This window comes from Lepus europaeus, chromosome 1, assembly GCF_033115175.1.
Source record: "Lepus europaeus isolate LE1 chromosome 1, mLepTim1.pri, whole genome shotgun sequence".
NCBI classification, from domain to species: domain Eukaryota; kingdom Metazoa; phylum Chordata; class Mammalia; order Lagomorpha; family Leporidae; genus Lepus; species Lepus europaeus.
This window is the reverse complement of record NC_084827.1, coordinates 100,388,361-100,415,579: the sequence shown is the minus strand read 5'-3', so window position 1 is coordinate 100,415,579 and position 27,219 is coordinate 100,388,361. Positions and strand designations below refer to the sequence as shown.

General features: G+C 39.7%; 1 protein-coding gene across 3 annotated transcripts in view; it reads left to right on the top strand.

The window, feature by feature from the left end:
- CCDC148 (coiled-coil domain containing 148) overlaps window positions 1–27,219 on the top strand; it is a 288,961-nt gene that overhangs the window by 128,134 nt on the left and 133,608 nt on the right. For all 3 annotated transcript variants that reach the window (XM_062187023.1, XM_062187013.1, XM_062187032.1), the window contains one exon: window positions 15,639–15,845. In XM_062187023.1, the coding sequence (XP_062043007.1) occupies window positions 15,639–15,845 (207 nt within the window). The remainder of the gene's footprint in view (window positions 1–15,638; window positions 15,846–27,219) is intronic.

Here is a 27,219-nt window from a genome sequence, read left to right as displayed (position 1 = left end):
ATTCTGTTGTCTCTTTACTTTGTTAATTGTTTGTTAGCCTATTCCCAGGCTTCTTAGTTTGATATAATCCCATTTATCTAGTTTTGCCTTTCTTATCGAAAAAATCAGTGTATGCAATTGTCTTAAAGTGTGTTCCTTATATTTTATTCTAGTAGTTTCATAGTTTTAGGTTCTACATTTAAATCTTTGAGTCGATTTTTGTCTAAGGTGGGTGATAGGAGTAAAGTTTTAGGCCTCTTCATATGGATATCCAGTTGTCCCAGCACCATTTATTGAGGACTACCTTTTCTTCAGTGTATGTTTTTCACACCTTTGTGAAGGTTTAGGGACATAGATGCATAGATTAATTTCTGGGATCTCTATTATTTTGTATTGGTTTATGTGTCTGATTTTATGTCAGTACCATGCTATTCTGGTTACAATAGCTCTAAACTATGTTTTGAAATCTGGTATTGTGATGCCTCCAGCTTTGTTTTAGTTTAACATTGCTTTGGTTATTTAGGGTCTTTTATGTTTCCATATAAACTTTAGGATTTCTTTTCTAGTTCTCAGAAGCATGTCACTAATATTTTGAGGATTGGGTTGAATCTGTAAATGACTTCATGTGTATGGTCATTTTAATAATTTTAATTCTTCCAATCCATGAACCTAGAATGTCTTTCCATTTCTGTGTCTGTAATTTCTTTTATCAGTGTTTTAAAATTTTCAAATTGTAGCAATCGTTCACATCCTTGATTAAACTTATTCTAAGATATTTTCTTAAGGTTACTGTGAATGAGATTGCTCTTATAATTTCTTAATGAGTTTGTTATTGGTTTTTCAAATTGCTTCTGATTTTTGTGTTCATTTTCTGTTCTGCAACTTTGTAGATTTTATTAGTTCTAAGAGTCTCTTGGTGGAATCTTTAAATATTTCTAAATATGGAATCACGTCATCTGCAAAGAAGTATATTTTGACTTATTTTCCTACTTGTATGCTTTTTAGCTCTTTCCCTTGCCTAATGGCTCTAGCTCATGCCAAATGGGAGTATTGGGAGTGGACCTCCCTGTTCAGTTCCATTTCAGATGCTTTCTGATTTCCCCATTCAATAGGATACTGGTTGTGGGTTTGTCATTTGTAGCTTTTATTGCAGAGGTATAGTCTTTCTATACTTACTTTGTTCAAGGCTTTTTTTATGAATTGATGTTGAATTTTATTGAATGCTTTTTCTGCCTCTATTGGGATGATCATGATTTTTATCCCTCATTCTGTTGATGCGATATACAAAATTTATTGATTTTCATATGTCAAACTATCTCTAAATCCTTGAGATAAATTCCATCTGGTCGGTGTGAATTATGTTTGATTTGGTTTTAGATTCAATTTGCTAGTATTTTGTGGAGAATTTTTGCATATATGTTAATAATGGATATTGGTGTATGGTTTTCTTTTTTTGTTGTATTTTGTTTGGTTTTGGAATCAAAGTCATGCTGGTCTTATAGAATAAGTTTGGAAGGGTTCCTTTTCTTTCAAGTTTTTGGAATAAATTAAGAATTATTGTTACTTATTCCTTACAGTCATGGGGTACAGAGGATCTATTCTCTTCCCCACAAGCTACCCCATCCTTGGAGTGAACTGCCCAATGGAGGGGTGATTGGAATTCCACCTCAGCAGACTGAGTCTGGCACTTTGGTTAGGGGAGGAGAGGGAAGCAACATTGCTTCCCTTCATGGAGCTAAGTGGACTCCCTGTCCCCTCCTCAGGATGCTCTCAAAGTTTACAAGGGTCTCAGAGTTCTCCCTCAGACAAAAATCATAGTGAAGCACAGGGTGCCATAGCTTCCTCTGGTCTTGCTATGAAAAGAAGGCATTTCTCACCAATCACTGGCTATGAGAGTCTCTGATAGTGTATGATTAGCTGTGTACATTAGTGTGTATATTGTCCTCATTGCTCCACAAAGTCTCTATTCTGTTCTATAGGTTTTCCACTGAAAATTTCTCTCCAGCTATCCCCTGAGAATGTGGTGCTTCCTTGTTTTTCCGTGATCTTCCTGGGGCTAAAATCAATGTCTTCTCCCTATTGTTGTCAGTTATTCCTTAAACGTTTCATGAGATTCAGCAGTAAAGTTTTCTTTCGGGAGACTTTTCATTGCTGACTCAATCTCATTACTTGTTATTGGTCTGTTCCAATTTTCCACATTTTCATGGTTCAGTAAGTTATATGTATCCAGAAATGATTCCATTTCTTTTAGGTGTTCCACTTTATTGGCATATAGTTGTTCATAATAGTCCCTAATAGTCCTTTGTATTTCTGTAGTATAAGTTGTAATATCTCCTTGTTCATCTCTAATTTTGAGTCTTTTCTTTTCTTTTTCTTAGTCTTGCTAAGTACTTATTGATTTATTTTTTTAAAAACAACTCTTCTTTTCATTGATCTTTTGAATTTTTTTAGTTTCTATTTCATTTATTTCTGCTCTGATACTTATTATATCTTTCATTCTTTTAGCTTGGGTTTTGTTTTTTCTTCTGTTTCTAGGTCCATGAGATGCATTGGCAGGTTGTTCATTTGATATCTTTCTATTTTTTAATGCAGATAGTGCTATGAACTTCCCTCTTATTCTTCATTTTCTGTATCTCTTGAATTTTGGTATGTTGTGTTTCTATTTTCATTTGTCTCAAGAAATTTTTGAATTTCCCTTTTTGATTTCTTCAGTGACCCATTGTTAATTAAGGAGATGCTGTTCAATCTCCATGTATTTTTATAATTCCCGGAGTTTCTTTTGTTGTTGACATTTAGGTTTATTCCATTATGGTCAGAAAAAGGCATGATATTAGTTGATGTTTAGAATTGGTGGAGACTCATTTTGTGGCCCTTTATATGGTCTAATATTCCATGTATGATAAAGAGAATGTGTACTTATAGCTATTGGATGGAATGTTCTCTAAATGACTTCTAGGTTCATTTGGTCTATGGTTTTACTGTTGTTTTTCTGCTGATTTTTTAAACCTAGATGATCTCTCCATTGATGAAAGTGGTTTATTGAAGACATCCACTGTTTTTGTATTGGAGCCTATCTCTCCCTTTAGATCTAACATTTGCTTTATAAAATTGGGTTACATAGACTTGCATATGCAAATATATCTTCTTATTTTTTTTAAAAAAGGTTAAAATGCAGAGTTACACACATGTGCACACACATATACACTCAAAGAGAGAGAGAGATTGGCAGCAACAGCCAGGGCTGGTCAAAGCAGAAGCCAGGAGCCACGAATTCTATACCGTTCTCTTATGTGTTCCATGTGGGTGGCGGGGTCCAAGTACCAGAACCATCACCCACTGTTTCCCAGGCACATTAGCAGGAAGCTACATTGGATGAGAATAGCCAGGACTTGAACCACCACTCTGATATGAAATGTGGGCGTCCCAAGGTACAGCTTAACCTGCTACACCACAATGCCTTCCCCTACATCTGTTTGTTTTTTTTTTAACTTTTATTTAATGAATATAAATTTCCAATGTACAGCTTATGGATTACAATGGCTTTTCCCTCCCATAACTTCCCTCCCACCCACAACCCTCCCCTCTCCCACTCCCTCTCCCCTTCCATTCACATCAAGATTCATTTTCAATTCTCTTTGTATACAGAAGATCATTTTAGTATATATTAAGTAAAGATTTCAACAGTTTGCACCCACATAGAAACACAAAGTGAAACATACTGTTTGAGTACTAGTTATAGCATTAAATCACAATGAACAGCACATTAAAGACAGAGATCCCACATGTGGAGCAAGTGCACAGTGACTCCTGTTGTTGACTTAACAAATTGACACTCTAGTTTATGGTGCCAGTAACCACCCTAGGCTGTCGTCATGAGTTGCCAAGGCTATGGAAGCCTTCCAAGTTCGCCGACTCTGATCAAATTTAGACAAGGTCATAAAAGACAGAGTGAGGATAGTAACCAATGATCCTAAGAGTGGCATTTACCAGGTTTGAACAATTATACAGCATTAAGTGGGGAAGAGGACCATCAGTACACACAGGTTGGGAGTAGAGCCATTGGAGGTAGAGTAGAGGTTATGATTACAAAGGAATGAGGCCCAAGTGCACTACACAGGGCCTAGAACAAAGGACAGAGTCATTATTAGAGGAGCTAAGAAAGGTGCTGTCTAAGCTACAATGAAGATTTCTGATTGAGAGGCAAATAGAACCTGATAGAAGGGGCTTGATAATAATCTGGTGGGCTTTAGGCCTTGTAAGTTAAGAGGCCGAGACATATCTATCTCTTTCCATGGGGTATATCCTAAGGGAGGTGTGAACCTCCTAGGGGAAGGCACTCTGTTGACTTTCATTACTTGGCTGGCCTGGGAGGAGAGCTGGCCAGGTAAAGGCAGGGGGCATCTCTAACAAGAAATTTACAGTTCTGCCTGCAATGTTGCTGACCCTACTTGGCAGTCCCCTCAGTTGCAGTAGTCACTTTGGAAGTTGGGCTGAGTGAAAGGCTTTTCAGCTTAGATCCAATCAGATCTGTGGCTCTGACCTGGCATCCTTCGACTCCAGGGCAGGTCCATTTCCAGTGATCCAACTCTTGGCTGGCATAGCTGCCAGGGCTCTTCACAAGTTGACTTCTGCTGAAGCCCAGGCTTACCACTTTGAAAGCCACTGCAGTGGACTGGCCTGTTGGGTCTGCTTGAGGGCAGATCACTGTACAGATCAGCCATTAATAGGCCTGCCACCCATTGCTTCTGATGCCTAGCTTTCTTTTCCTCCTGGTTTGTGTTAAAGCAGACCAGAGGATGCAAGTCAAGGGAGTGCCCGTGTCCCATCTCTAATCTTCGGTGGGCTGAACTACAAGTCTATAGTCACAGGCATGTACTGTAGTAGTTTTCCTAAGGTAGACAATGCCCATGAGGAAAATTATATTCTCACTTAAAAACTTTCTTTCCCTTTGTTCTGAAAGGGAGGTTTTTTCTACTTACTGTATACTTCGCTGATGGCGAAGTAAATCTAGCTATGAGATTATTATTAAAACTCTTATTTTGGCTATGCTATTACAGAAAAATGTTAGCCATCTCTTTTATAAGGTCTAAAGATTAAATTGTGTGTCCTACAGATCCCTTCATAATAGAATTAGTTTCCTACCTTGAGGAGAATTGAGAAATGAAAGAACAAGTTAGGCTTAGAATAGAGAAATGAGGGAGCAAGTCCTAGATTGCTTGCTGACAATAGCAATATTACATGAATACTTGGCAAACAGTTTCAACCATTAGCTAACAACTTAAGAAAACATTTACCAGAAGGTCCAATGCCTTCTATAAACTTTAAGAATCATGTATTTGAAATCACCTCTTAAATATCTAACATGGTGTAGTTTGTTTAACCAGTAAACTTAAGCACAAACATATAAAATGTTTTTAGTTTCTTTCTACCAACAAGTTGAAAACATATGATACACAGATTCAGGTCACACAAATTAAAATGTATCTTTGATTAATTTTAGCAGCTTAAATTTATGCACAATCTTATCTATAAGCCATTTAAAATAAAATTCTTAATAAAATTTTCCCATGTTGACATACAATATGTACACACATATAACATAACATAATAGACCAACATAGCAATTTTAATAATAGCTTTTACGATCTTTAACTCTTTTTGTAGATTGCCAATTGATTTGAATTGCTTTTTGTTTTTAAAACCTCAGTTAACCATACTTTCTCTCAGTTGGTACTGTTAATACATTATTGGCTTCATCTGTTTACAGAGCCATCCCAAAGTACTGAATACAATAGAAGTGGCTGGAAAAAGTCCATAAGAACCTATAGGAGGACAGCTAAACACAGAACCAACAACACTTTACTTTCATGAGCAGCACATCATATATAACTGTGGATGACAAAAGACTTTAAGTTGCCATATTTAAAATTACAAACACATCAACCAACAAGAGGCACTTGCTTACTTCACAGTATTTTTGAAAGCACCTGTAGGATTTTACAAGTATTTAATCCTTTAGGCCTCTGGGGCTTTTGCATTAAGATAACTATCATGTCTAATAACACAAGGTCATTAGACTTTTTAATTCTCAAACATTTGTATTAATAGCATTTTCCATTATAGAAACTTAAAATTTAGTACCACGTCACATCTTGACAGTACTTCTAATATAATCCAAATTGCCTGATTAGTTGGTGTCTCTATAAGATGAGAGACATAGGTCCTTCGATTTTTTCAGTTGGGCCTAGACTGGAAAAACCAAAGTCCAAGATTTCCTGGAAATTTTAGAGTCCAGATTGTTTGAAACTTTGATTTTTTTGAATGCCTGTCAAGAATGCCAAGAAGGCTCAAAATCCAAACTATCTGGTTGAAATAAGATTCCTTAAAATCATGACATAACATAGACCAAATTTGATCATTGTTACAAGGTGATTATTCAAATCTTTGAAAATAAGCACATATTTAAATAACCCATAGCTCTTAATAAAAATTCAGCTGTTTTTGAACAATTAGAATTTAACAGACATCAAGAGAACATAATAGATTACTTTAACACATTGCTTTAACAGAGCATCAGAGTTTAATTCTATGTCAAAGAGAAATTGAGCTTCCTGTGATCTTTTGCTGTGATGTTTCCTTCCTTTATCTTCTTTCATATTGATGACTATGTTTCTGTGTTTCTGTGTGTAACACATCTTTAAGCATCTTTTGCAGGGCAGGACGAGTGGCAACAAATTCTTTCAATTTCTGTTTGCTAAGAAAAGTCTTTATTTCACCTTCATTCACAAATGAGAGCTTTGCAGGATATAATATTCTGGGCTGGCAGTTTTTCTCTCTTAGAACCTGGGCTATGTCTTGCCATTCCCTTCTAGCCTGTAGGGTGTCTGATGAGAAGTCTGCTGTGAGTCTAATTGGCAGTCCTCTGAGAGTAATCTGGCATTTCTCTCTTGCACATTTTAGAATCTTTTCTTTATGTTTCACTGTGGTGAGTTTGATTACAACATGTCGTGGGGAGGATCTCTTTTGGTCATGTTTATTAGGGGTTCTATGAGCTTCCTGTACTGAGGTGCCTCTGTCCTTCTCCAAACCTGGGAAATTTTCTGCTAGTATCTCACTAAAAAGGCCTCTAATCCTTTCTCTCTCTCCATGCCTTCAGGTACTCCTAGAACCCGAATGTTAGGTTTTTTACTAGTATCCTGTAGATTCCTGACAATATTTTTTAGATTTCTAATTTCCTCTTCTTTTCTTTGGTTTGCCTGTTTCCTTTCCTGTTCTCTGTCTTCTAAGTCCGATATTCTCTCTTCTGCTTCACCCATTCTGTTTTTAAGGCTCTCTAATGTGTTTGTCATTTGATCTATTGAGTTCTTCATTTCATTATGATTTCTCATCATTATCACAGTTTCTTGTTCTACTAGTTGTTTCATTTCATTTTGATTCCTCCTTAATATTTCACTTTCACGAGAGAGATTTTCTATCTTGTCCATGAAGGATTTCTGTAGTTCAAGAATTTGTTTTTGAGAACTTCTTAATGTTCTTATCAATTTTTTGAGATCTGCTTCTTTCATTTCTTCGATCTCATCATCTTCATAATCTTGAATTGGGGTGTCTTTTTCATTTGGGGCGTCATAGTGTCTTTCTTGTTCTTGTTACCTCAGTTTTTGCGTTTGTTGTTTGGCATGTTGGAGATATTTGGTTTCTTCACTGTGGTGTTTTTTCTTGTTATACTATGGCTCTAGGTTAAGTGGACTGTCTGCTTTCGATGGAGCCTTAGAGGCTTGAGATGAGTGTGGCCTGAGAGTTCTGTTTGGTTCCTCAGGGTTGAGGGTGTGTCAAGGATGACACTCCCAGGTTAGGGGTGGTAAATCTCTCTCTTTCTTTCTTTCTTTCTTTCTTTCTTTCTTTCTTTCTTTCTTTCTTTCTTTCTTTCTTTCTTTCTTTCTTTCTTTCCTTCTTTTTTTTTATTCAAAAGGGAAGTAATTCCGCACAGCTGAACGTAATTGGAGGTAGTTAGCAAGCAAATGATATACCCACGGGAGCCAGAGATCGGAAGCTCTTTCCCAAGGACCACACAGGGAATCTGTGCTGCCCTCAGTGTGGGCTCCAATTCTCCTGCAGTCTCCCACTGGGTTGCCAAGTTAGATGCTAATCTCCTGTTATTTCACCCCTCCCTCCAGAGTAAGGGTTTTCTGCTAGGCTCGGGGCCGGTGCAGACCTGAGGTCGCCCTGCTTATGACGTATGTCCAAAATGGCACCTGCTCTTTGTCTTGCTTGCCTTTGAGAGGTGAGGGGAGAGAGAGAACTTGTGTCCTTATCGGTCACTTTTTTTTTTCTCTCTCTCTCTCTCCTAGTTCGCCTAGTGAACTTTTCCCCACGGGGTTTCAAGCCTTGTTCCCTCTAGTCTCCTCTTTCCACTTTCCCGCTGGTGTCTTGGGCTATTGAGGTTCGGCTCACCTCGCATTCCAGAGCTGGTGTGTTGAGTCTGCCGCTGGTGTCCTGAACTTGGGCTCCCACGCTCTCCATGAAGGTCCAGTATGAATCACTAGTTCCAGAAGAGTTTCTTCTGCTGTTTCTTCCCCTACTCTTCCTTATACCTGCAGTATCTCCACTTTTATTAAACTGTCTCTTCCTGGACTATCAGTGTGCTCCCTTCCTATTCCGCCATCTTGCCCGGAACCATCTATATCTGTTTGTTAAATTGATCCCTTGATTATTAGTGACTCACTTTGTCTCTTTTTACCATTTTTGTTTTAAAGTCTATTTTGTCTGATAAAAGTGCAAGTTTTTCTGATTGTTTTTGGTTTCTGTTTGTATAGAATGTCTTCTTCCATTTTTTTTGCTTTTAGTTTGTGTGTGTCTTTACTGTTGAGGTGAATTTTTTTTTTTTACTTTTATTTAATGAAAATAAATTTCCAGTGTACAGCTTGTGGATTACAATGGCTTCCCCCTCCCATAACTTCCCTCCCACCCACAACCCTTCCCTCTCCTGCTCCCTCTTCCCTTCCATTCACATCAAGATTCATTTTCAATTCTCTTTATATACAGAAGATCAATGTAGTATAGAGATTTCAACAGTTTGCACCCACATAGAAACACAAAGTGAAACATACTGTTTGAGTACTAGTTATAGCATTAAATCACAATGTACAGCACATTAAGGACAGAGATCCCACATGTGGAGCAAGTGCACAGTGGCTCCTGTTGTTGACACAACAAATTGACACTCTAGTTTATGGCGCCAGTAACCACCCTAGGCTGTCGTCATGAGTTGCCAAGGCTATGGAAGCCTTCCAAGTTTGCCGACTCTGATCATATTTAGACAAGGTCATAAAAGACAGAGTGAGGATAGTAACCAATGATCCTAAGAGTATTTCTTGTGGGCAGCTATCATTGGGTTTTGCTTTTCAATGCATTCGTCCAGTCCGTATGCTTTAATTAGGGAATTTAGTCTGTTTGTATTTAGAGGTAATTACTGATAAGTGATGACTTAGTCCTGTACTCTTAAAAAGTTTTTCTGTTTATTTTGAATGTCCTTTTTCTTGCAAATTTTATGTATTACTTTTTTTGGAAGATTTAGTTAGTTATTTGTTTGAAAGTCAGAGTTACAGAGAGAAGGAGAGGCAGAGAAAGACAGAGAGAGGTCTTCCATCCACTGGTTCACTCCCCAGATGGCTGCAACAGTTGGGCCATCTTTTACTGCTTTCCCAGGCCATAACAGAGAGCTGGATCAGAAATGGAGCAGCCAGGTCTTGGACCTGCGCCCATATGGGATGCTGGCACTGCAGGTGGTAGCTTTACTTGCTACACCACAGTGCCAACCCCTATGTATTATTTTTAAAAATATTTTAATTATTTGCAAGACAAAGTGAAGTGAAGGGTAATTGCTCATCTGCTGGTTCATTCTCCAAATGGCTGCAATAGCCAAGGCTGTCCCATGTGGAAACCAGAAGCAACATCCTGGTCTCCCACATGAGTGGCAGGGGTCCGTCCAAGTGCTTGAGCTATCATCTGATGGTTTCTCAGACAGATTAGCAGGAATCTGGATGTGAAGTGGATTAGTTATAGCTTGAACTGGCACTCTGATGTGAGATGCGAGCATGACAACCTGCAGTGTAATCTGCTGGGCCACGACGCTAGTCCTATGTTATGGGTTTTTTGCTTTCATACATTTTCATGATGGTTGCTATATTTCTTTTGCTTCTGTATAGAGGATACCCTTGAATTTACTTTGTAAGGGTGATCTGGCGAGAATGTATTCCCTCTGCTTTTGTCTTTCTGGAAATATTTTATTTCTCCTTTATTTCTGGAAGGTAATTTCCCTAGCTAAGACACTCTTGGTTGATAGTTCTTTCCTTTAACAACTTGGGATATGTCATTCTAGTCCTTCTTGGTCTATAAGGTTTCTGTTGAAAAATATCTGTAAATCAAATGGAGATTTCCTCACACTTGATCTGGAACTTTTCTCTTGCAAATTTTAGACTTCCCTCTTCATGTTGTAGCTTTGAGTGTTTTACTATGATATATTACAGTGAGGATCTTTATGTTTATATCTATTTGGGGCCTTATGGGCCATCTTGTGGTTGGATGTCCAAGCCTTTCTCCAGATTGTGGAAATTTCTAGCTATTGCATATTGGAAAAGTTTCCTAAGCCTCTACTCTTCTCTTTACCTTAGGATTCCTCACAAATAGAATAGTGTTCCAAAGTTCAGAGAGACTGTTTTCATTCTTATTCGCTTATTTTTTGGTCTGGAGGATATTTGAAAAGACCTATCTTCAAATTCAGATATTCTTTTTTATGCTTGTCTTAGTCTGATATTGAGGCCCTCAACATTTTTTTTTTCTTTTTAACTTACTGAGTTCGTCATTTCCAAGATTTCAGTTCTTTTTCAATACCTCTATCTCTTTGCTGGATTTCTCATTCATATCATGTATTATTTTCATACATTGTTTTCTGGATTTTACTGTATCTCTTTAAGCATCCTTATGATTATTCTGTTGAATTTGTTATCAGGCATTTCATCAATCTCATTTTCTTTGGAATCCATTACTAAAGCATTATTGTATTCCTTTGGGGAGCATCATACTGCCTTACTTTTTCATACCTCTTCTGTCCCTACATTGATTTTTGTATATCTGGTAGATTAGTTGTTTTTATTACTTTCAATGAGCGGCTTTTGTGCTACATGACTTTTTCCTGAGATTTGTTGTCAGGTGACTGGTAGGCTACTTTGGTTTTATTTCCAGTTGGATGCTCTAATATAGTCTCAATGAAGCTTCTTCCACAGGAATTGACATCAAGAGTGGGAGCATGAGGGGCACTCTCTCAGACCCAGCTGTAGATGCTGTCTCAATAGCAGCTTGTAGGGCATGGTGCAGTGTCACACGGGCATTGGGCCTGAATCCTCTAGGTCTGGGATTGTGGGATCATGGGGCTGGAGACCTGGAGGGTTCTCATGGGTACTACATGGTTAAGGTCCCAGTAGCACTGGGCCAAAGTCCAGCAGGAATATATGAATTTCCATTACTTCAGCCAGGTTTTCCTATGCAATGTTTGAGTACCTGCTTAGCTTTTCATCCCCCAAGCAATCAATTACTCTCTCCATGGTATGCTGTGTGGTCAGGTTGGAAGAGTAATGAGTAAACAGGCTTGTAGCCACCTATATCCCAGAGCTATATCATACCCAGAGCCCACTGCCCACAAGGACCAGCATGGCACAGTATAGGACCATGACCCACTTTGCTATGGGGTTCTGCATTCTGCTCAGGTGGACTTGTAGCCCAAGGCTTCTGTAACAATCATAGGTGATGCTGGCCAGGATGTAAGTCCAATTGACTGGGGTTCCATGTCTCCACCTAGAAGCAGGGCAGGTCAAGGGGTCTTAGTAGGTGCTGACCTGGGGACAGGAATCATTAGTATCTTTCTACTGATGTCTTATCTTTTCCAAATCCTAGATGCATTCCTGTGCTCATTTCAGTACCCTGCTTCCCAATGATTCTAGTTTCACTCCTTGTTTTCTGTCCATGGTTGGGAGAGGGATGGTGAAAGAAGTCTGTTTAATGCCCAGGCTGACACTAAGCTGGGTTCACTTGAGTCTTAAAGCCACAGGGCCTTGTGCTGTGTTGTAGACATGTGTTGAGCCTGCGACAGGCTGGGGTGACTCAGGCTGAAACACTCATTTGTCCTACGAGGGGCAGGTCTCTACCTCATGTTGGGGCAGGTCTAGAGGCTCAGTATGTGAGTGCTGGCCTGGGGATGGAGGCTTGTCACCTCTTTCCAGTTGGTGCTTGGTCTCACTACAGTGGGACTGGCACTGAGCTTCAAGCCAAAGTCCTGAAATAGCCTTTCATTTCCCCAGTCTACTCTCCATTTGAGGTCTTACTCCTTTCTGTGTGCCTGAGGATGGGAGATAGCTGGATGTAGTAGTCCCTTGGCCACCCAGGCTGACACTAAGCTGGACAACTCCTGAATCTCCTAGTCTCCAGGCCTGGAATAGTCTCAGGGTGTATATAAGGCCTGCATGAGACTGGTTGTGATACAGGTCAGAACATATCCATCCTATCAGGGTATGAGTCTCTGCCTGATGCAGGGTAGATCTAGAAGGTGCATCTGTGAATACTGGCCTGCAGATAGAGACTTTTGTGTTTCATCTGGTGCTGGGTCCTACTGTAAAATTTCCAGCTCTGAGCTTAAAGGCAATATCTTTTTTTAAGTTTTTTTTTAATGAATGCATTTTTCATAGATACAACTTTAGGAATATAGTGGTTCTTTCCCCAAAACCCACCCTCCCACCCCAACTCCTATCCCACCTCCCTCTCACTCTCCCATCCCCTTCATTATGGCTCATTTTTAGTTTGATTTTATATATAAGACCAACTCCAAGTTAAGCACAGATTTCAACAGTTTGTACCCACACACATGACATATAGAGTACAGTTTGAGAACAAGATTTGCAGTCAATTCTCACAGTACAACTCATAAAGGATGGAGGTCCTACATGGGGAGTAGGTACACAGTGACTTTTGTTGTTCCTTTAACAATTAACACTCTTATTTATGATGTCAGTGATCACCTGAGGCTCTTGCCATGGACTGCCAAGGCTATAGAAGCCTTTTATGACCATAGACTCCATCGGTATTTGGACATGGCCATAAGCAAAGTGGATGTCCTCTCCTCCCTTCAGAGAAAAGTACATCCTTCTTTGATGGCCCTTTATTTCCACTTAGGTCTCACAGAGATCCTTCGTGTAGAATATTTTTTGCCACAGAATCTTGGCTTTCTATGTCCGAAATGCTCACAGGTTTTTCAGCAAGGCAATGTCTTAAAGTCATGTCCCACCCTACTGCCCAGTGGCTGCTTTATGTTGGGGAAGCCAAGGTAGATATAGTCTTGTAGCCATCTGCCTACTGAGGGTCCAGAGGCCCAGTCTGGAAGTATTGTCCTAGGATCAGAGGCCCTGGGTATCTGTCTATTCTGGGTTCCACATTAGCAGCCCTGGTACTGGTTTTTAAGTCTAAGATTGAGACTTAATTTCCTCTCTCCCCAAATTGGGAGACATTTCTCTTTACCCTGTGCCACTTGGAGCTGGGAGAGGTGACATGGAAATTCTTTCCTGTCTTCTTCAATGTATCTTATTATTATACTACAAACGGGCACTGTGGCCTCTCACCTGGCCTCTTTGACTTTTGTGATGATGCCTTGATAGGTTAAAGCTGTTGAAATTGTTATGTCTGCAGGGAGATGTCTACCAGATCATCTTACTCAGCTGCTATCTTTCTCTGTCTCATTTATGTTAAAGTTTTGCTTAATATCTAATACTGGCACATTATTGGAAGGGAACAGTACAATTTTTTATTATTAAAGATTTTATTTATTTGAGAGGCAGAGTTATAGACAGTGAGAGGGAGAGACAGAAAGAATGGTCTTCCATCTGCTGGCTCACTCCACAAATGGCCACATTAGCCAGAACAGAGCCAATCCGAAGCCTCCTCCACATCTCCCACACAGGTGCAGGGGCCCAAGCACTTGAGTCATCTTCTACTGCTTTTCTAGCCCATAGCAGAGAGCTGGATCAGAAGAGGAGCTTCCAGGACATGAACTGACACCCATGTGGGATGCAGGCACCACAGGCGGGGGTTTAGCCTACTATTTCACAGTTCCAGCCCCTACGGTGCTATATTTCAACATATTTACTTAACATAAGCCTATCAAACCAGGCAACTAGCCTTTCCATTTCCTGATTCTGTCTTTGTGTTTGGAACCTATCAACTCTTTTCTTCTAGTTCTTTATACAGTATTTCATATATTATTGTGAACTATAGTCACCCCTCTTTCCCATGCTGTGGAACTCTAGAGCTTGCTATTTCTATCTGGCTGTGTTTTGGTACCTATTACCCAATCTCCCTCTATCTGTCCTCCTTCCGCTCTTCCTATCCTCTTTATAATTATATACTGTATATAATTATACATATTATAATATTAATATTTAATATATTATAATAGTAATCACTATTCTAAGGTCATATCAACATTTTTCCAGAAAACTTCCACATGAGATTGGACATGTGATGTTCATCTTTCTGTGTCTGGCTTATTTTATTTAACGTAATGACCTCCAGTGCCATCCATTTATCTGCAAATATCAGGATTTTACTCATTTTTAAATGATATCCCATCAGACATATGTACCACAATTTCTGCATCTATTCAACTATCAATGGACACCTAGGTTAGTTCCATGTCTTGGCTGTTGTGAATAGGGCTGCAGATAACTATGCTACCTTTCCTAATGTCTGACAGATGTTAAGTGTTTTTGCTTTTATAGTACAAAGCTAAGCAGTTCAATGACTAGATTTTAGTAGCTTGTATACTTGGTTTGAGACCATAGTCAGCTTCTTTGTGTGCTTAATTAATCATACCTACTCTATTTTAGGTGGTATCTACCTTATCCTGTTTGATGCTTCTTTTCTCATGCCACCTAGGGTTTAAACAATGTATCAAATTCAGAGTATAGGCTATCCTGGCCAATGGAAGACTGAGTTACATCAATGGCTCTGACCTTGACAAGCCAGCTTATATGGGGAGCATTCCAGCATCACCCGCTTAGGCTCTGCATTTCTGTTCTTCCTTCTAAGCCTCTGCTTCCCTTTGATGGCATGCGCTAAGCATCACTGCAGTAATTTATGGTTAGTCATTTTATTGTCTGAGTGTTTCAGCAATGAAGAGTAACACTGATTCTTCAGGATTATTGTAATTATTTTATGTAAATTAGCACATTGTCAAATAGACATCAGATGCAACTGTGAAAATATTAAAACTAAAGATAGGTTATTGTAAAAATTGTATGAGTGGAAACATTGCTTTATGCTAATGGTATCATTGCTATTTATAAATGAAGGTTGTTTTAAGGACCACCTGCTCAGACTCCACCTGATATGAGAAAACTTTGGGTTTAGAAACATAAGATGTCTTGTCCCCAGTTAGCCAGAAGCTCAGCACTCTGGAGCTAGTATTTGGGTCCTGGTTTCTGGGTTTACTACTAAGATGTTTGCCCCCAGTTTTTCAAAAGTCACTAGCTATTATTCATTTTACTCATTTGTATAACAATGGTACAAAATAAAGTTTCATTTTAATGATAAGTGTCTACCATCTGTTGTCTTTTCAGGTTGAGCATGAGAAATATTGTGACCAATATCACTTTGCTAGGGAGCAGCGAAGGATACTGATGTCAAATTGGCGTAAGAACAGGAAAGATTTTATACAGAAGGCTGTGCTGACCCTCGCAGAGGCTTGTGCAACTCATGAAATGGAAAGCACCTTGGCTAAGGACAGGAAAAGGCAACAGGAGTTGTGTGCTGATCTGAAAGCCAAGGTAAGATGCCTCACAGAAGGCATTTCAGTATTTGACTGGGGATTCACTGAAGAATGCACTTTCCCCCTTTGTTTAAACCCAACCTAAGATTCAGGTTCTCTAAGTCTATCTTGAATAAAACAGTTTGAACTTTATGAAATTGTGATTCTTGTCAATCAAAAATAGTCAATTTATTTTATTGGCCTGACCCTAAAGTTATTATAAAATAATTTTAATATTAAAGTTTTATTTATTTTTAAAGATTTATTTAAAAAAGAGCTACAGAGAGCCAGAGAGAAAAAGAAAGAGAGATCTTCCATCCTCTGGTTTACTCCCCAGATGGCTGTGATGGCCAGATTTGGGCCTACCTGAAGCCAGGAGCCTGGACCTTCTTCCAGGTCTCCCACATAGTTGCAGAGGCACAAGGACTTGGACCATCTGCTGCTTTCCCAGGCCATAGCAGAGAGCTAGATTGGAAGTGGAGCAGCCTGCACTTGAACCAGCACTGTTGTAGAATGCTGGAACTGCAGGCAGTGGCTTTACCTGCTATGCCACAGCATTGGGCCCTATGTTGAAGTTTCTTTCTTTCTTTTTTTTTTTTTTTAAAGATTTTTTTGTTTGAAAGTCAGAGTTACACAGAGAGCGGAGAAGCAGAGAGAGAGAGAGAAGTCTTCATCCACTTGTTCACTCCCCAATTAGCCGCAATGGCCAGAGCTGTGCCGATCCAAGGCTAGGAGCCAGGAGCCAGGAGCTTTTTCCAGGTCTCCCACGTGGGTGCAGGGGCCCAAGGGCTTGGGCCATCTTCTACTGCTTTCCCAGGCCATAGCAGAGAGCTGAATCAGAAGAGGAACAGCTGGGTCTCGAACCAGTGCCCATATGGGATGTTGGCGCTTCAGGCCAGGGCATTAACCCACTGTGCCACAGCGCTGCCCTGCCTCCCCCCCCCCCCCATTGAAGTTTTAATGAAAACATCCAACACTATCCATAGATGCTGAGTACCAGAGTAAAGTGTTGGCAAAAATATAGAACCAATTGTCAAATATCTAACCCTGGTAGAAAGCTTCTTAGATGTTACACATCAATGAGATGTGAAGTCAAGGTTATGAAGTAGAAGAGAGGTTTGCAAGGAGATATGTAGGTGCAAGCTTGCTGGACTGTGTGTAAGTGAGCTCTTAACAAGATGTTGCAGTGTGTATGAAGTTTTCTTCTTCCTCAGACCCAGTAAACGTGCCTAGAGGGTGGCTTGGAAAGTTTAGTGAGCAGCTCCTGTAGTTGGAAGGGCTGAGAACTGGTGTCTGATGCTCGCAGGAAATAGAAAGGAACTGCTCCATGGCATGACAGGAAGTGAGAGGAGCTGCTGTGTTGGGAGCAATTGCATCCCTTGGACCATCGCAGGGGCCTGAGTCCTAGAGGCTTGATGTGGATTTGGCCTCCCTAGGAGTGTTGGCAGAGGCCCTTAAAAACAGATTGTATTGAGACAGCATATATATGGTAAAGTATACAAATCTTGATTTACTGATAAATGGTGTGGCACAAGAATAATGGCACAACAAGACGTTTTTGTTCCCTTGATAGAAAAAGTAAACTGGCAGACAATATGCTACAGCAATGAATTGCATAGAAAAACATAATGTCTCTTCAAAAGTATTAGCGGAAAAGATATCTTCCTTGCATCTCCTTAAAACAGAAACATGTTTCTTTGACAATGCCTAAGTTTAGGACCTAAAAGGAAAAGAAGCTGCATCAAGATTGATCTACCAAGAGCTAATGCATGTTTCATCTTCATCTGCAAGTTGATAAGAGAAACCCAGGAGTCAGGGGCCTTGGCATGTCCTTATACTATACTCCTAGTTTGCATTTATCCATTTTGCATGCATTATCGTCAGCTCTTGAGCAATGTGATGAAGTTTTTTGTGTATTATATTGCATTGAGGTAAACATACATGTAGTTAAGTGCACAGTATGCTATTGGATGAAGTTTTACTTAGGATTACTCCCATGTAAACACCACTGAGACTAAGATATGGAATATTTCCTGCAACTCAGGAGGCTCCCTCATGGGTCTTCTCAGTAAATACTCCCAACCTGTAACAACTATTCTGAATTTATCACCACAGATGAATTTTGTCTACTTTAGAACTTATAGATAGAATCATATGTACTCCTTTGTACTTCTTGCATTCATTGTATCTGTTTCATCCTTGTTGCATGTTATTTATCATTTAGTTTCTGTGTAATATTTAATTGTAAACATATACTACAATTTATTTCTGTTTTCCTGTTCATGGCTATTTTCAGTTTCCAGATTTGCTGTTATGATAAGACGATGCTATGAACATTCATGAACATGTCTACTCACTTCTGTTAGATAGTTCAATAGAATACTGGATCTTTAAGGTTCAGGTATATTTAGCATTAGGAAACAGTCAAAATAGTTTTACAACCAGTTTCAGTTGTCTCATATCTTCACCAACTTTGGCATTACCGATCTTTAATTTTACTTTGGTAACTGAGTGTTGGTACCTCGTTATGGTTCTCATGGGCACTTAAATAGGCCACACATCTTTTCACATACTCATTATCCATTTGGGTATCCTCTTTGTAAAATGTCCACAAGTCTTTAACTTATTTTTTTACATTGAGTTGTCTACTTCTCTGTTATTCATTTATATATTCTTTATGTATTCTGTATACAAGCTGTTTTATTTTCTCTCAATGACTTTTCACTCTCTTAGTAATGTCATTGGATGAACAAAACTTAATTTTAATGAAGTTCTGTTTAAGTGTTTTTGAGATATAATATATATGTAACCCCCTCATTTTTGTAAGTTTTGAAAAAGGCCTGACATATACATACAATAAAGATGTAGAACCTTTCATTACCCTTCAAAAATCCTTCATACGCCTTTGCAGTCCACCAGTCTTTGACCACCACCATTCTCTTTCCATCCATATCGTTTTGGCCATTCCATAATGTCATAAAAATGTAGCCTTTTGAGGCTGACGTTCATCATTTAGCACAAAGCGTTTGAGTTTCAGCCATATTATTTACTTTGATAGTTTGTTCCTTTCTATTGCTGGCTAGCATCCTACAATATGGATATATCAACTTTTCCTTTCACCAGTTGTATCTAGTTTTGGTCAATTAGTGTTCCTTGCTTTTGGTGGGCATGAGTGTGTGCATTCGAGAGGATAGCTTGCCACACTCTTGTTGCTTCCCCTGCCCTAGATGGTTGTAGACATTTGCTAGCCTGATGGGGAATTGGCATTCTGCTTCTCTGTTGCAGTGTCAGCCACAGGCAGGGGGTGTCTTCCTGGGTCTTAGGACTAGGGTCTACTCAGTGATCCTGCTGTTTTTCCCATGATACAAAAACTCTGACTCTTGCCTTTGGTGATCGTTCTGAGGACAGTTCTTGTTCCTCTTCCAGGAGAAGAGGGCTTCTCCATTCCTTTCCTCCAGCAGCAGGGGCCTACACGTGTGCCCTGATGGGTTTGCTGGTCTTCCCCAGCAGATACAGGCTTTCGTTCCTATCTCGTAGGCTCCCTTTTGCCTAGATTGGCCTTGCTGTTTCTTGTGAGTGTCTTGTGAGATCTGTGGAGGAAAGCTTATGAGTGTGAAAATTCACCTGTGTCCGTGACTTCTAAAGGTTCTATATGCTCAAGCTCTGCCAAATTGTTCAAATCATTCAAGTTTATTTATTCCTTATGAAATCTCTTCATCTGCTTTGGTGGCCTCGTCTTCCTCGGTGTTCTGCCACAGGTAAGCTTGTCTTCACATCGCATCTCTCCTGCATCTGAAGTTTCCAGCTACCTTGTTGCCCCATGACTTCTGCTTTCTGACAAATCCAAGAAAAGTCCCGATATAGGTGACTCAGCATTTTTTTTTTTTTTTGCAGTTAAAAAACTGGAAGCAACATTTCAACTTTCTATACCAAAATGGAAATTACACAGTCCTAATGAAATACAACTTGTTGATCTTTTAGGTGCTCTATTTAAGAAACCATTGGCTAAGTAGCAAGGGATTGTTGTCAAAGATATCCCACCCAAGATTTTTCTGAACAATAAGACTCCTGCCAATGGTGAGTGAATCTCCAGAACAGTGAGGTGAAATAGTAAGTGGGAACCTGATGAGCAGAAATGGCTAGTCAAAGGAAAATTTACATGGTCCATATCAGAGGCATTTTTCAGTAGAAGCCCAGCTAACAGTCAAGGCAGCAAAACTGTTGGGAGGGCAAGCTGACATCAGCCACCTGCCAGGTTTACTTAAGATAGTGTCAGTCAACACTTCAATGAGAACTTCAGTGTCCTCTCTTCCACCTCTCTCCTCTGATTTTCTCTCTCCCACCTGGAACCCTGATGGCATAAGCATCTAGGGGACAAAAGGAAAGTCATCTCTGAATGAAGAATGAGGAGTTGACAAATCCTTTGGAACTGAACACTTGATCTTTGAATTAGGGATGTGTATTTTATGACTTAAAGTTACCATGGGCCCTGCTCTGTAACACAGGAGTGGACCATGCAACCTGCTGAGTTTCTATATGGTGACAAGAAGAAAATCTGAATGGGGAGACCAAAGGAATGCTGCATTTTGGTTTTCAGTGCACTGTACTGAGTGCTTCTGTATGTTGGGCATTCAAATAGATGCTTTTTATGCACTTTCCGACAGTATCCCCAATCACAAATCTCAATTGAGATGTGCTGAGGTTGCAGCTGAGAAAGCACCTGCTGAATCAAGGGTGTGGCCCCAGGAGACAACATAATGCTGCCTCTCCTCAGCGGCATGGATACAAGAAAGCTTGATGTGGTTCAGATGTCATTTGGATGTGTCCTCCAGAGTTTTATGTGCTAGAGGCTTAGGGTGGCAGTGTTGACAGATAGAGGAACCCTTTAGAGGGAGGGTCCTAGTGCAAGGTAATTAGACACAGGGGGCACGGTCTTTGAAGGTGCCTAATGCTATTCTCTTGGAGTTAGCCCTTGTAAGATTAGTTTATGATTAAAATGAGACCACCACACACGTCTGACCCTTTCTGTACATGCCTAGATCGCTTTCCATTTCTCCACCATTTTTTAATGCAGTCAGGGGGCCCTCATCAGGTGCCCTGCTATTTGGATCCTCCACCCATCAGAATCAAGAGCCGAAAAGACCACCTTACTTTGTAAGTTACCCAGCCTCAAGTATTTTATTATAGCAACAAAGTGGACGAACGTAAGGGTGAACCAATATCTGAATTTTCAGAAATGAAACCTCCCAGGGATAAATGTGTACAGAAAATGGAGCAATTGGGACATACAGTAAATTGTGGCAAAATGGATTCTATTTTGAGAGGATGTTATCATTAGAATTTTTGTTTCTGATTTGGGACTGAGGCTCAATAAATTGTAGTTGGGACTAAAATATATATCATAAAAGGAAAGAGATCACTCAATAATTTCCAGTTAGAATGTTAGATTATGCTTGCTTTCTTTTCATTTTTAAAATTTATGCAAAATGAATAAATTTCATATATTTCGTATGCACAGATTTAGAAGCATAGTGATACTTCTCACCCTACCATTCCTCCAGCCCATGCTCCCATCTCCTTCCTCCTTCCTTTTCCTTTTAATTTTTAAAACCTGAAGGAAACTTGGTTATTTATCCCTAACCTTCATTTTACAAATCTGAAAGCCAAGTCCTGAATGATAAAGTGGCTTGTCTAAGGTTTATACCAGCTCATTCAATTTGAAATCCAGTATTATCTTGCTCCACACAGGTTTGCATACAAGAATTGTGCCACATAATAGACAATATTTATTATATTGTAGGTTCCAATGTGATATATACTAGAGCCATAGAGTGTGAAAAGTATTACTTCGTTGTATCATAAATTTGGCCTTTCTGTAGCTAATATGCTATCTATAATAAACATTAATTAAACAGTTAACCATAATTTTGTTCTCAGGCTTGGAATTTAAAGGGGCTTTTGGTGAGGAGGAGTGATTTAGATGATTTGTGTCTTTCAGGAAAAATATTAAAGGAATTTTGAAATAATGCACACACTCTTTTATTTTGGTTTTCTGACAGTAGCTGTTGCTGTTGCAAGAAGAGTAATTTAGGCCTCACACCAGAGGGGATTAGGAGAGCCCTAATTCTACAGCTCTTGCAAACCTGCTCTTTGATCTCCCAAATTCTCCCAGATTATATCCACCCCCCCCACCAGCATCCAGTCTCAGATTCTGTATTAGCTATGTACCTGGGTCCTTTGCATTCTTGTTTTTCCACCATACAACCAGAGAACCTCATTCCTAGAGCTGTCTCTTAGTTTATTTTCTTTGCTTCCATATTGGGTGGTTGAATGCTATTGGGGAAATATCCACATCATAAGTGGCCAATGCCCATAATAACTTCTTAATTCATCAAGCAGCATTAAATCCTCATCTTTGAGGCCAGAATGCTGTGGCACAATGGATTAAATAGCCAATTGTAGATACTGTTTCCAATCCACCACCATAATAATGTACTTGGGAAGGCAGGGGAAGATGGCTCAAGTATTTGGGACCTTGTTACTCATGTGAGAGAGCCAGATGGAGTTGCAGACTTCTGGCTTTGGCCTGGCCCAGCTCTGCCATTGTGGCCAATTAGGCAGTGAACCAAAAAATGGAAAATTTTTTCTTTCCTCCCCTGCCTTTCAAACAAATACATAAATCTTAAAAAAAAAAACTTATATTTAACCCCAAGAAGGACCATAATGTGAAATGACCTGATAGTCCAGATTTGGAATAAATAATTAAAAAAAATTGGGTATCCATGTCATCTAGGATCTCAGTGCTACATGAGCCCTTACTTTTCCCATTTTTCCCTGTAGCTTCTATGGCTCTGAGACACTTTCCCAACACCATACCCCCTCATTCCCACACTCTCACTACACACATCACTCCCTGCTTTATCTAGATAGTACGTCACTGAGGAGTAGAAGACTCCCTGAATTCCTTTATGCCTCAGCCTATGTTCTGCCTCTTACAGTCCCTAACCTTCCTCTGGACAAAGTGGGATGCATCCCCCATATACAAGTCTAGTCCTCTGCTTTATGTTTAGAATTATGACCCATTTAATGACATTAGAAACTTGCTTCTACCAATTTTCTCCTTTCCTTATTTTGGACTTTATTACATTGTGTAGTGTTTCTATCTGCCTGTCAATGTGGTTCTGTGGTGGAATGAGAAGGCCATGCCAAGATGGCCACTGGCAACAGAAACTGCTTGGCAACAGGCTGTGATTGGATGGTTTCAGAAACCACATGACAATGGAGCCTGTCTGGCAATAGGCTGTGATTGGATGGCTTCAGAAACTGCCTGGCAACAGGGTGTGATTGGTTAGGGCATAGACCGCCCCTTGACCAGATTGGCTGCCTTGGCTATATAAGCTGCTTTAGCAACTGAAATAAATGAGTCTGCAGGCTGCTTGCCTCAGGCCTGCTTTCACCCAACTCCCGGGGTCTGTGTGGTGACTCCATGCCTCTTGCCCCCACCACATTTTTCCCCTCAGAAACGAATCCACAGCAACATCGGTTCTGTCTTCCTTAGCTGAAGAAACTTTCTCTTGACTCTCAGCCATCCTCTAGCCCCTATGAATTCCCTATCTCTACACTTTCATTGGAAATTAGCTTCTTGAGAGAATAATCTACAGAATTGTTCCTAGGACTCCTGACCTCTCCAGCCCATCGCAATTCTCTTTTCTCCCCCAGGTCACCAGTGACCTCCATGTCACATAAGACAGTCAACAATCTTCATCTTGACTCCACTGTACTGCTCTACTTCTTTTCTCTGTTAATTACACTTCTTTTTTAAAGGATTTGAGAGGCGGAGTTACAGAGAGGGAGGGAAGAAAGAGGGAGGAAGGGAGTGATGGAATCTTCAGTCTGCTGGTTCACTCCACAAATGGCTGCAGCAGCCAGGCCAAAGCCAGGAACCAGAAGCTCTTTCCAGGTCTACCATGTGGGTGCAGGGACACAAACACTTGGGCCATCCTCTGCTGCCTTCCTGGGCACATTAGCAGGGAGTTGGATTGGCAGTGTACCAGCCAGAACTTGAATCAGCACCCATATGGGATGCCAGTGCTGCAGGTGGCTTAGCCCACTGCACCACAGCACCAGCCCTGATCACTCTACTCATTGACACTGTTTACTACCTCAGACTCTTAAAGTGGTCCTTAGTCTTCCTGTATACTTCTCCTTTTCCACCCACTAAATCCATGGTATTCCCTCAGGTTTCTCTCTGTGCACTTTGCTCTTCTTTACTTCATTGCCTCTGAGCACCACCATGATTTTACTTACTTTGATATGATAATTGCTCTCCAATCTTTTTTGCAATCCCCAAACAGTTCTCTCTTGAATCTCATATTTCTACCTGTAGGTTGACTGTACTGACTTAGAAATCTACAGAGGCACATCCAAAATGGAAATCTTTTTCCCCAGGGTAAATTTACACTTCTTTCTTGAAATTTAACTTTCTTTTCTCCATCATCCTTATAGGCACTTACCAACTTTATAAAACTTTATCTGTTAAATATCTACCCCTTCCTATCTACCACTGGGCTCTGGCCATGTTTCCTAAACTATTGAATCATCCCCTAGTGCCTAAGCTTAACATCCTGGTTACCTAAGTTGCAGGAAGAATGCTTCATCTAAGATGAAATTTAGATTATGCCATTCCCTGATGACAACCCCTCAATGGCACTACTTTGCTTATAATAATTGCCAAACTTCCTTGCATGTGTCAATAATTTAGATCCTACTCCATGAATAGTTTCCACTATGTACACCTTACACATAAACTCTGAGTGCTAGTGATTGTGATTATGGCACACTGAAAAAAAAAAAAACAAACAAAACTATGGCCCTAAGGCATCTGCAAGCAGGAACCCTACCTATTCATCTTGGTATCAGCTTCTTCTGTCTCTCCCTAGCATTGGATTTTTCAGTGTTTGGAGCATGATGGGTACTCAGTATATTTTGTTGAAGTGTATGAGCCTCAGACTTTTCCCCCCTTTCTTCTGAATACCTCCCAGTACAGCATTATTTTCACCACCTTCTTTTTACCTTATTAAGAAGCTTGCTGTAGAAACCAGTATATGATGTGCAGAGCCATTAAGAAGTGAAGTACAAGACTTGATTGTCAATATCGAATACCCTAGATGTCTGATGTAGTTTTAAAATAAAACTTGGCTACCTATAAAACTGAGGCATATTGCAAGCATAAATACAATCTCCAGGCACTTAATTTTCTTCACTTCATCCTGGTTTTGTGCTCCTTGACCCTTCATTGTGTAAACCCAAGAAGCCATGATAGTTAGGGAAATCAGCTGAAGCTGAGGTAGAAGATACTTTTTTGAATAAATATCATTTAAATCCCTCCTCTGCATTTGATAGTTTCCCATTGCATCATCTCCTTCCGATTACTCCTTTCCTACAGACTTCATCCTCCTTTATTTTTGGAGAACAGATTCAGAGGAAGGTTCCACGAGTCTGATTTCAATGATTCTTTAATTCAAGAAGATTTCTGAACTCCCACTCTATAGATAAAGCGTAGCAGACTCATTCTTACACACTAAACAGTGACAAAACTTGAACAAATATTTTAAAATTGTTTGTAGGCTTTGGACAACCAGAGCCTGGATAAGATCCTTGAAGTAAGTGAAGCTTTAAGTTTGAGCCCCATAACCACCCCAGATGTCATCATAGGGTCATTTTCCAATATGGGGTGGAGAGAAACATAACCCAAGCAGATAAATTGGAGCTGGTGCTGCAAAGAAACTGAGATATAGCAGACAGGACACTAAAGATGAAGATTTAGCAGATAAAGAGCCTGCAAAATGTGCATAAAAATGCCTTATGTCCTTTGCCAGTTCGTAAGCTCTAAATGCAGAGGATGAGCTACTGAAAGGATAACAGGTAACAGCTACTAGAAGGCTCAGAGCTGAATGGAGATTTCAAAGCTCACAGAACATAATTCTGGAGAGTAGTAGGTATTGGAGTTTTAGCCCAGCCAAAGTGGAGAGATCTTGGTGAATACTCCAGAAACATCTGAAAACTGAGGAGTAGAGGCTGCACTTTAGGACCATGGACAAAAGTGAAACAGATCTAACGTTAAAAGTCTAAAAGAAAGCATTATCCAGCATTGAAAGAAAATTACAGACCAATATCCCTGATGAACATAGATGCAAAAATGCTCAATAAAATTCTCGCCAATAGATTACAACAACACATCAGAAAAATCATCCAACCACACCAAGTGGGATTTATCCCTGGTATGCAGGGATGGTTCAATGTTTGCAAAACAATCAATGTGATACACCACATTAGCAGACTGCAGAAGGAAAACCATAAGATTATCTCAAAAGATGCAGAGAAAGCATTTGATAAAATATAACACCCTTTCATGATGAAAACTCTAAGCAAACTGGGTATGGATGGAACATTCCTCAATACAATCAAAGCAATTTATGAAAAACCCATGGCCAGCATCCTATTGAATGCAGAAAAGTTGCAAGCATTCCCACTGAGATCTGGTACCAGACAGGGATGCCCATTCTCACCACTGCTATTCAATATAGTTCTGAAAGTTTTAGCCAGAGCCATTAGGCAAGAAAAAGAAATTAAAGGGATACAAATTGGGAAGGAAGAAGTCAAACTATCCCTATTTGCAGACGATATGATTCTTTATTTAGGGGATCCAAAGAACTCTACTAGGACACTATTGGAACTCATAGAAGAGTTTGGCAAAGTAGCAGGATATAAAATCAATCCACAAAAATCAACAGCGTTTGTATACACAGGCAATGCCACGGTTGAGAAAGAACTTCTAAGATCAATCCCATTCACAATAGCTACAAAAACAATCAAATACCTTGGAATAAACTTAACCAAGGATGTTAAGGATATCTACAATGAGAATTACAAAACCTTAAAGAAAGAAATAGAAGAGGATACCAAAAAATGGAAAAATCTTCCATGCTCATGGATTGGACGAATTAATATCATCAAAATGTCCATTCTCCCAAAAGCAATTTATATATTCAGTGCAATACCAATCAAGATACCAAAGACATTCTTCTCGGATCTAGAAAAAATGATGCTGAAATTCATATGGAGACACAGGAGACGTCGAATAGCTAAAGCAATTTTGTACAACAAAAACAAAGCTGGAGGCATCACAATACCAGATTTCAGGACATACTACAGGGCAGTTGTAATCAAAACAGCATGGTACTGGTACAGAAACAGATGGATAGACCAATGGAACAGAATAGAAACACCAGAAATCAACCCAAACATCTACAGCCAATTTATATTTGACCAAGGATCTAAAACCAATTCCTGGAGCAAGGACAGCCTATGCAATAAATGGTTCTGGGAAAATT